The sequence below is a fragment of the Teleopsis dalmanni genome, chromosome 1 (assembly GCF_002237135.1).
Source record: "Teleopsis dalmanni isolate 2A chromosome 1, ASM223713v2, whole genome shotgun sequence".
In the NCBI taxonomy this organism is placed as follows: domain Eukaryota; kingdom Metazoa; phylum Arthropoda; class Insecta; order Diptera; family Diopsidae; genus Teleopsis; species Teleopsis dalmanni.
In genome coordinates, this window is record NC_051846.1 from 91,417,817 (window position 1) to 91,429,234 (window position 11,418).

General features: G+C 38.4%; 2 protein-coding genes across 2 annotated transcripts; both read left to right on the top strand.

Moving 5' to 3' along the window:
* The first annotated feature begins 2,425 nt into the window (after positions 1-2,425).
* Positions 2,426-5,374, top strand: LOC119687396. Its single transcript, XM_038101695.1, has 3 exons — positions 2,426-2,744; positions 2,939-4,341; positions 4,400-5,374. Exons 1-3 carry the CDS (start codon positions 2,426-2,428, stop codon positions 5,372-5,374), a joined length of 2,697 nt encoding a protein of 898 aa, XP_037957623.1.
* Positions 5,375-6,179: 805 nt separating this feature from the next.
* LOC119673165 lies at positions 6,180-7,783 on the top strand. Its single transcript, XM_038084403.1, has one exon. It carries the CDS (start codon positions 6,344-6,346, stop codon positions 7,712-7,714), a length of 1,371 nt encoding a protein of 456 aa, XP_037940331.1. The 5' UTR covers positions 6,180-6,343; the 3' UTR covers positions 7,715-7,783.
* Positions 7,784-11,418: the final 3,635 nt, after the last annotated feature.

Genomic DNA, 11,418 nt, shown 5'->3' on the forward strand with positions numbered 1-11,418 from the left:
CTATGTTGGCTACTTCCCAGGCTCAGCTTCCTGGCAAAGCGACCGTATTCTGGGACAAATTGAGTGCCAAAATTCGGGCACGCGTGTCAGGGACTGGAGGGTACTCCACAGGCTCAATAAGGGCGATATCGTCGAGATGGCGATTGCTCTGGATATTATGTCGTCCGAAAAGCTGGGCAATAAAGTCTTCTATGGACTTAGCAGTGCCGTGCTGAGACCAAGACATAAAGGAAACAGAGCAAAGGAAGTGGTTGATGATGAGCGACCAACAACATCTGCGGCTTGTGCTCAGTCAAGCAACCAGAAGCCGAAAACGGATCTCAATTCCGGGGGACCACCCTTGAGAGGGGGCAGAATCCGTGCCCAGGGCCGAAAACCTTCCGCTCTCTCTGGTCGTCTGAGGAAATGGGAAAGAAAAGACCCGGAGGGTGGCAAGGGTGGCAAGGGTGGCAAGGTCCGCAAGGGCCTGTCTGGGATATAATGTCCCGGACTCCGCCACATCCGCAAAACTCTTGGAGGCAACTTCATTGCCTCCAAATCAACCTCCACCGGGCTATAGCAGCTTCATATAGGCTCAGTGCCCTGGTGGAACAACACTGTCTGGATTTTGTGGCCATCCAAGAACCATGGGCCACAAAGGGGCGCATAAACGGTCTACAGACAAAAACGTGTAAGTTAATCTATGATAATAATGTTGATCGTCCTAGAACGGTGATAATGATTAACAAAACCATTAAATCTCTTCCAAATGCAGAGCTCTTACAGCGTGATTTGGTGGCGGTACAGGCAGAAGTACCTAGTACTAGGGGGACGAGAATAATAGTTTTTGCATCTCTGTACCTTCCTGGCGACGCAGAGGAAGCGGTGTCTCTCGAGCTCCAGCAGCTTACAGAATACTGCCGTATCCGATGCCAACGCACACCATACAGTATGGGGAAGCACAGACATCAATACACGAGGTGAGTCACTTTTTGATTATATTACAACCAACAATTTAATGGTAGTTAATAAAGGTAACGAACCTACTTTTGTAAATGCGATAAGGGAAGAGGTATTAGATCTCACTTTAGCAAGCGCATTTATATCTAATAACATTTCAAATTAGAGGGTGTTGGAGGAGAACTCCTTATCAGATCACAGATATATACGCTTTGATTTGGAAGGGGAAGTTGAAGACACTTTCGAAATAAGACATGTTAGGAAGACCAACTGGTCTCTATATAACTTCTATTTAGAGCAAAACATTAGTTGTCTTGGAAATAGGATTACTAATTGTCAGGAACTAAATCTTGAGTATAATTTTGTTATTAATTTTTTGAGTTGTTACGTCGAAATTTTTATTAAAATCTGTTTTGTTTTTTAAGAATGTTAACTTTTATTTCGTGCGTTATTTTTTAGTATAATTCTATACGTATTTCGGCAAATTCGCTTTTGCCTTCATCAGGAATTCTCCTGATGAAGGCAAAAAATAACGCACGAAATAAAAGTTAACATTCTTAAAAAACAAAACAGATTTTAATAAATCTTGAGGTTAACAAACTAGAAAATATTATTACAGGGGCCTTTGAAAATAGCTGCGAACTTATCAAAAAGAAACATTCTAGGAACGTCCCATGGTGGAATAGGGAACTAGATATTTTACGCAAAAAAGCCCGCCAGCTCCTTAATAGAACCAAGTCCAATGGGGACTGGGCATCTTACAAGTGTGCTGTTCGTGAAATGATTGCTATTATTTTATATAAAATATTTAATTTTTTAATACTTTATTTTTGGTTGCACTTGGCAACCCTATAATTGTATTATATTTTTTTTGAATTCAATAAAGAATTATTATTTGTGTGAAACTTGAACGAGTCGGTTCTGCTTTTTTTGTGTGTCCTCGTTTTTCGTTTATTTCGCAGTGGCTTCAAAAACGCTTGAAGTCCCAACATTTGGTGACCCCGACGTGATTGTTATTTTGACAAATATATTTCTCAGACATTGCGGTTGCAGTACATTGCTGCGTCGGCAGCACTGCATTAACCAATCTTTAGTGAAAATATTTTTTAAATATTGTTCAAATTTTTTAATAAAATATTTTGTGGAACTACCGTTGAACATTTCGTGCTGTACATTGCTGCGTCGGCAGCATTGCTTTTACAGTTTTCAAATATATTGTTAGACATTTCGGTTGCAGTACATTGCTGCGTCGGCAGCACTGCATTAACCAATCTTTAGTGAAAATATTTTTTAAATATTGTTCAAATTTTTTAATAAAATATTTTGTGGAACTACCGTTGAACATTTCGTGCGGTACATTGCTGCGTCGGCAGCATTACCTTTACAGTTTTCAAATATATTGTTAGACATTTCGGTTGCAGTACATTGCTGCGTCGGCAGCACTGCATTAATCAATTTCTTTATTGCTGTTTGATTAATTTTAACAATGGAAGGTGAGAAAAATAATGCACCCACTTTTTTGAAATTAAAATGCTCTCATCTTTTTAGGCAATTAAATGATTTAGAAATAAAGCTATCTTCCGATTTTTTAAATAATTGTCACGAAGTGCAACTACAACTTCTTGTTGACTCTCTGCAGCAACTCAACACTAAGTTTGATGAAGCTCAATCGGGTCTTGAACAGGAAGACTTTACTGAGCTGGAAAGTGATGTGCGAGGTAATTTTGAACAAACTTGCTTTAACATAAAATCTGCAGTAATGATAGAGTTGTCTAGTCGACAGACAAATATTAGAAATTCCACAAGTAAGTTTCTGACGAAATACCTTCTATTAACGTAAAGTACTCGCGCTCAAGGCTGCCTGAGCTTCAACTTCCCACTTTTAGTGGTGATATTATTAATTGGCCGCATTTTATTTCAATGTTTGGAACTATTGTGGATGATAGCACTGAACTTAGCAATCTTGAAAAGCTTCAACATTTGCGATCTTGTTTAAAAGGCTCAGCGCTGGATGCTATAAAGTCACTCGAAATTAGTGACACTAACTATGCTAAGTCACTTCATATACTTTCTAAAAGATTTGACAACAAGAGATTGATTTTTCAGGCACACATAAAGGAGATATTTGGTTTGCGACGTGTCGAACCAAATGCTGTTAGTGACCTTCGATGTCTTAGTGATAAAATCAATTCACATCTACATGCATTGACCACGCTGGGCAGCAAGGAGCAAATTGCTGATTGTCTGATAATACACCTCGTTTCGCAAAGACTAGATATTGCATCTCAAGCAAAATGGGAAGAGAAAGCTTCAATTGATACAATACCCACTTGGGATCAAATGGCAGATTTCATTGACAACAGATGTAAAACTTTGGAGCATATCAATTACGGCACAAAAATTAATGCACATATCAAGAACAAACAAGTCAATCATTCTTCAATGGTAAAAAGGGTGTTCATAACAACAAGCTCAAATGGCTGTACATTTTGTGACAACGAGACTCACTCTATTTACACATGTTCTAAATTTGCCAATTTATCTCCAAAGGTTCGTTTAGTTGAATCTAGAAAACTAGGCCTTTGTTTAAACTGTTTGAAGAAGGGACACTATTTAAAACAATGCAAGTCGTCGCGTTGTCGTGTTTGCTCAGGAACTCACCACACTCTTTTGCATTTGAGTAATTCCAATAACAGTAATAGTTTTCCCTTATTTTCAGATACAGTGCCGAGTGATAATCAAATAAATAACACGAAAATAAATGTGCAGTCTTCCTTGATTTCCACAAACGCTTCACAACAAAGCCAAAATTATCCTTTAAATGAATGCGTACTTCTGCCAACTGCTGTCATATTAGTAAAAAATCATGCTGGTGTTTTTGTACCATGTCGTGCTCTTTTGGATTCAGCATCACAACTGCATTTTATCACAAGAGCATTCGCCAACACACTTAAGCTTAAAACTACGAAATCAGTCATATTAGTATCCGGTATCGCGGATGGAGACTTTGTCGCTGATAGCACTGCTGAGCTATTAATACAATCCCGTTTTGGCGATTATTCCGCTAACATCACTGCAGTGATTGCTCCCAAAATAACCAATCAGCATCCGAGCACAAGCGTCAACATAGCTGATTGGAGTATTCCAAACAATCTTCCACTTGCCGATCCAAACTTTTATAACTCTCAAAGAATTAATGTTCTGATTGGTGCAACTCTCTTCTTTGATCTCCTGTGTATAGGACAAATCCGTTTAGCTCCTCGATTACCAGTGTTACAAAAAACCCTTCTTGGTTGGGTAGTTTCAGGAGGATGTCCATATTCTACAACATCATCATCTTCATTAGTCACATTTAAAGGTGAATTAAATTCGAATGATCAGTATCACCCTTTGGATCAACAAGTGAAAAAATTCTGGGAATTAGAAAGTTGTTTCGATCCTATAATCAAAATTACAAAAGGATCAACAAGTGAAAAAATTCTGGGAATTAGAAAGTTGTTTCGATCCTATAATCAAAATTACAAAAGAGCATTTAGATTGTCAAGACCATTTTCAAGCACATTTTTCTCGTTTAGTAACTGGTGAATACTCAGTTCGGTTACCAATCAAATTGGATGTTCAGTCGCTTGGTGACTCATATCAACAAGCTGTACGCCGTTTTCAAAACCTGGAGCGTAAACTACAACGAAATGCTGATCTAAAGTCGCAATATAGTGCATTTATAAAGGAGTATTTGCATCTTAATCACATGTCACTATTGACTGATGAAGAATTAAGTCATCCCAAGTATTTTTTGCCACATCATTGCGTTATCAAGGAATCCAGTTCTTCTACAAAGCTTCGTGTTGTATTTGATGGTTCAGCAGTTACATCAACTGGGTACTCTTTAAATGACATATTAATGGCCGGTCCTACAATTCAACCAAATCTTATTGATTTACTTATTCGCTTTCGTTCTTTTCCTATTGCAGTAACTGCAGACATTTGCAAAATGTACCGTTGTGTTCGCATCACACCTCCAGATACTTTTTTACAATGTATTCTTTGGAGAGATGACCTGCAGGAACCACTGAAGGTATATAAACTTGATACTGTCACTTACGGCACAAAGCCTGCGGCTTTCCTGGCTGTTCGAGCTATGCAACAATTAGCGGTTGATGAATCATCAAATTTTCCTATTGGTTCCAAAATTACTCTTCGAGATTTTTATGTTGATGACTTAATTTCCGGTGGTAATTGCATTAATGATGTTCAAGACATTGTGAGACAAACTTCTGCATTGCTCAATAAAGGCAATTTTAAACTTAGAAAATGGTGTTCGAATCAATTAGTTGCTCTTGATGACATTCCTGAAGCCGACAGAGAGCCATTGCTCAATTTCGATGATGGCAGTGAGTTTACAAAAACCCTTGGTCTAATCTGGAATCCAACCTAAGATAAATTCTTATTCACCTTTGTTCCTTGTCAGGATTCAAAGCGTGTTACAAAGCGTTCTGTGCTTTCTGTTATTGCACGATTTTATGACCCGCTTGGTCTTGTTGGTCCATTGATATCAGAGGCAAAAATATTTTTACAGTGTTTGTGGAAGCATACACTAGATTGGGACGAGAGCCTTCCAAATCAACTGCACACCGCATGGACTGACCTCTACAATCGTCTACATATAACTCAAAAATTGGAATTTCCACGTTATGTCTCTTTACTTAATGCAGCACTCGAACTACATGCCTTTTGTGACGCTAGTATGAATGAATATGGTGTTTGCATCTATGTAATCTCACGGTTCGGAAGTTCTACGTCTGCTAATTTACTTTGTTCAAAGTCTCGAGTAGCACCTTTAAAAACACTGACAGTGCCAAAATTGGAATTATGTGCCGCAGCCTTATTAGCTCAACTAATTCATCAAATCTCAATGCTAAATATATTTAATGCTGAATTTCATTGTTGGTCTGACTCATCTATAGTATTATCTTGGATCAGATCTGAGCCGTCTACTTTCAACGTATTCGTGGCCAACCGAGTGAGCAAAATTCAGCATATGACTAAAGGCATGATATGGCATCATGTTCCCACCGATTTAAATCCTGCCGACATTTTGTCAAGAGGAGCGACTCCAGACGAACTCTTAACTTCATCACTTTGGAAATGTGGACCACCGTTTTTGCTTGACAATCGAAATACTTGGCCTGCAACTTTTTCCCTCCAGCATGACTTGCCTGAAAGGCGTATGACTATTCTTGTTTCAACCGTAAAAATAACTGATATTTCAGTTAATTGTAAATTCATCAACACCTTTTATAAATTGCAACGTGTATTTGGGTATATTCACAAATTCATCACCAAAGACCGATCTGCTATCTTAACAACTAACAACATACTGCAAGGTACTGTCATATTAATTCGAATGGTTCAGAAGGTGAATTTATGTAATGATTATCACAACTTGGAATGCAAAAAACCTATCAGCTGCTCAAGTAAGTTACTTTCTTTATCACCTTTTTTAGAAGATCATGGCCTGATTCGCGTTGGTGGTCGATTAAAAAACTCCAACCTAGACTTTAATGCACAGCATCCAATTATATTGCCCAAGCATCATCCGCTCACTGCTTCCATCATTAATCATTTTCATCGCAAAATGCTGCATGCAGGCCCACAGTCTTTGCTTGCTTCAATGCGTCTTCAGTACTGGCCGATAGGAGGTAGAAAGCTAGTATCAAAAGTCATCAACCAATGTATTATATATTTTCGAGCCAAACCAACAACTGCAAAGCATATCATGGGACAATTACCTAAGGATCGTGTTCATCCTACTCGTGCTTTCGTCATTACTGGCACGGACTTTTGTGGTCCTTTCTATTACAAGGCCGAAACTCGCAATAAGTCTCCAATCAAATGCTATGTTTGCTTATTCATTTGCTTTGCAACCAAAGCTGTCCACTTAGAATTAGTCAAAAATTTAACAACGTCAGCATTTCTAGCAGCACTACAACGTTTCGTTTCAACTCGTGGTAAAACTAAAATTATTTGGTCAGATAATGCTACAAATTTTTGCGGTGCCAAAAATCAACTGGCCGAACTTAGAAGACTTTTCTTCTCTCAAAAACATCGTGAGCAGCTACAACAGCAATGTCTTAGTGACAGCATTGAATGGAAGTTCATACCTCCTGGTTCGCCACATTTTGGTGGCCTGTGGGAAGCTGCCATAAAAACAGCGAAATGGCACTTCTGCCGAGCAATTGGTCTAACAATCTTAGATTTTGATGAACTACGCACACTGGTTTGTCAAATTGCTGCCATCATTAACTCTCGTCCGCTCTTCCCACTTTCAGAGTGTCCCGAAGATCTTGATGTTCTCACACCTGCCCACTTTCTAATTGGTGCTCCATTAACATCTATCATTGAGCCTGACCTAACAATCTTGAATTTCAATCGACTTGATCATTGGCAGCGTATCTCACACATACAACAAGTTTTTTGGAAACGTTGGAGCACTGAGTATCTTACATTGTTACAAGAACGAACAAAATGGCGAAGCTCTACTCCTAATATGTCTCTCGGTGCAATAGTGCTTTTAAAGGATGATAATCTTCCACCACTGCGCTGGTTATTAGGTAGAGTTATTGAAATTATACCTGGTCCTGATGGTGTTGTACGTGTTGTGGTAGTGCGTACCAAAAATGGGGTTTTCAGACGTGCCGTGACAAAGCTTTGCATCTTGCCTGTAAATGATCTCTCTTGGAACGCGACCGTTCCAATGGGGGGAGAATGTTCATGAAATGATTGCTATTATTTTATATAAAATATTTAATTTTTTAATACTTTATTTTTGGTTGCACTTGGCAACCCTATAATTGTATTATATTTTTTTTGAATTCAATAAAGAATTATTATTTGTGTGAAACTTGAACGAGTCGGTTCTGCTTTTTTTGTGTGTCCTCGTTTTTCGTTTATTTCGCAGTGGCTTCAAAAACGCTTGAAGTCCCAACATGTGCCTTAACGGCTTACAATAAGGAATTGAGGAAATCAAAGAGAGAATCATGGAGGAGGCACTGCGAGGAGATTGAAACACTTCCTGCGGCTGCAAGACTCCAGAAATCTCTAAATAACGACCACTCAAATAGCCTCCCTACATTAAAGAAGGCTGACGGAAGCTTTACGGTAAGTCTGGAAGAAACGGGACAGCTTTTGCTGGACACTCATTTTCCAGGCTGCGCCATGTATACTGAGACTACGGAAACCATTGAGGATACTCGTTTCTTATTGGTTACACGAAGAGATCTTTCACTGGCCCGTAAAATCTTTACAGTCAATAAAACTAAATGGGCCATTTCCACTTTCAGCCCGTTTAAATCACCTGGTATCGATAATATACAACCGTGTCTTCTTCAGAAAGGCGTTGATATATTAGCACCGATATTAACAAACGTATTTAGGATAAGTCTAGAATTCGGCGTAATACCTAAATATTGGACGAAGGCTAGGGTAGCTTTCATACCGAAAGCAGGCAAAAAGGCGGACCACACGCCAAAAGCTTTTCGGCCCATTAGCCTTACTTCTTTCCTGCTTAAAGCAATGGAGAAGATTCTAGATCAATACATCAGGGAAGTCTACATTAAAGCTTCACCTCTACATATTGAACAGTATGCTTATCAGTCGGGCAAATCGACCGAGACCGCCATACATAGTCTGACGAGTAAAATCGAGAAGGCTTTAGACGGTAAGAAAATAGCTCTCTGCACGTCGGTTGACATTACAGGAGCTTTTAATAATGCAACATTCAGATCAATTGAGGCAGGAATGGTCAGGAAAGGAATACATAGACTGATCATAACATGGATTCTCAATATGCTGAAAAATAGGACGATAATCTTTGAAATGGGAACGAAGAGATTAACTGTCAAGTCAACCAAAGGATGTCCTCAAGGAGGCGATCTTTCGCCACTCCTATGGCTATTGGTCATTGACGAACTCCTACAGTCTCTTGGTGACCTCGGATATGAAGTTCAGGGCTTTGCAGATGATCTAGTCATCATGGTTAGAGGCAAATTTGACTCCACCATATCCGATCGTATGCAACTAGCTCTTGATATCACTCAAAATTGGTGTCAAGAGAAAGGACTCTCGATTAATCCGAATTAAACAAATGTAGTACCCTTCACCAGAAGAAGGAAGATGAGTCTAGGGACCTTAAAGTTAGGGAACACTGACTTAGTACTATCTGAGGAAATGATATATCTAGATAAGATAGAGTAATTCTAGATAAAACTCTTACTTGGAAAAACCATTTATCATATATAACTGGCAAAGCTCTAAGAGCAACTTATGCGTACCAAAGACTGTATGGTAAAACATGGGGTCTGCGACCAAAAATGATGGCTTGGTCGTACAAGACCGTAATAGTACCAATGATCATCTATGCTTCTTTGGCATGGTGGCCAAAGGTAAATCAGACGAAGGCTAAGATGACTCTCAATAAGATTCATCGAACAGCCTGTCTAAGCGTAACGGGAGCAATGAGAACGTGCCCCACAGAAGCCCTAGCAATGCTTACTGGACTCACCCCATTACACATTACAGTTAAAAGGACGGCGACCAGTGCTGCACTAAGGCTTCCTTATCTAGGTAATCTTAAAGAGGGCAATCTGACAGGACACGCAAAGATTCTAGATGAAATCTGGAATTCTCCGTGCCTTAAGGTCTTTGACAAGATGAATAGAAAATTAGCTTTCTCCAGGGAATTCGAAGTGGTCATTAGTGACCGATCAACTTGGAGAAATAATAAAATCAACTTAAAGCAGGGCTCTCAATTATGGTATACTGATGGGTCCAAAATGGATAATGGCAGTGCAGGAGCAGGAATTATGGGACCAAACTTCCGTAAAGCAATCGCAATGGGAAAAACTGCTTCCATTTTTCAGGCAGAGGTCCATGCTTTAGAGCTTTGTGCAAGAGAATGCATACGTAGGGGCACCCGAGGTACCAACATATGCATTCTATCAGACAGCCAAGCAGCTCTAAAATCTTTAGCAAAATCCTTATTCCAATCAAAGCTGGTTTGGGAATGCTTTCAACTTCTCAACACCCTAGCATCGAGGAACTATGTTACTCTTATGTGGGTACCGGGACACGAGGGGCATGAGGGCAATGAAATAGCAGACATATTAGCAAAGAAGGGTGCATGTACTCCTTTCATTGGGCCAGAGCCCTTCTGCGTGGTAACAAATAGCTTTACAAATAACTTATTATGTGAACGGGAGAAACAGCATCTACTTGAACACTGGAGAGCCCAAACAGGCATGCGACAGTCAAAAAGATTCATTGATCCTGAACACATCAAAGTTGATGCTATCATCAACCTTAGCAGAAATGATATCAAAATCTACACTGAACTTCTTACAGGACACTGTAGACTTAATTACCACATGAAGATTATAGGTGCGGTAGAAAGTGATTCCTGTCGACTCTGTCATGAGGAGAAGGAAACATCAGAACATGTTCTATGCAACTGCCCAGCGGTGGCAAGACGTAGACTCGATTAGTAGCGGGATCCTGGTCCCAAATCAAATAGGTAAAATTAAGCCCACTGCAATTATAAGATTTATAAATAGTCTAAAATTGTCCTAGTTGGGCCTATAGGCGCACAATAGATCTTTTAGGTCGGGGTGCACAAATAGCCTATTTAAATAATAATAATAATAAATCAAAAATTAATTGCTAAATTTAGATTTACTTTTATTTGTTTTTATAAAAATAAAAAGATTTTCTTTAAAAAATATATTTTTCGTCTGACTATAACAACACTGGTTGTTAATCTTTTTTTAAAAATTAATTTCCCCTTTTCGTATCCTTTTGTTTAATTATTATTTCACTATTGACATTTAAAAATTTTTTTTGTTTTATATGTAATTGTATTTGTAAAATTTCAATAACACTGAAGATGGCCTACGAAGTAGTCCGAAATATTTGTTAATAAAATAATTTATTACATAAATTAAATTTGTGATGTTTTATTTAATTCAAAGTTTGTTTTTATTATTTTATATAGAATACAAGTTATTATATAAAAATTTAAAATTAAAAACCACGACCTAAAACCCGGCAAAAAATTTCAAATATAAATATTGAGGCCGACACCAATACGAACATAGTAATTATTATTCTGATTACCGTTGTATTAATTAAGAGAAGTATCTGTCGAATATGGCAACCCTCTCATCACATTGTCATATGTTACTTTTAAGAGTTACTATATATTATTATCTCTCTTACTTGCTTGTAGTATTCTAATAAACGGCGTAAAAGCAACGTGTTATTTCTTTTAATAACCAACGTTATAACAGGTTATGGGCCAAAGTGCGGCAAAATAAAATAATATAAATAAAAACAGCAATGAGCTCTCCTGTGGTGCAGATCGAAAAACTGGATGAATCTAACTATGATTCTTGGTCAATACAGATGCGCAGTGTACTAGTACACGGT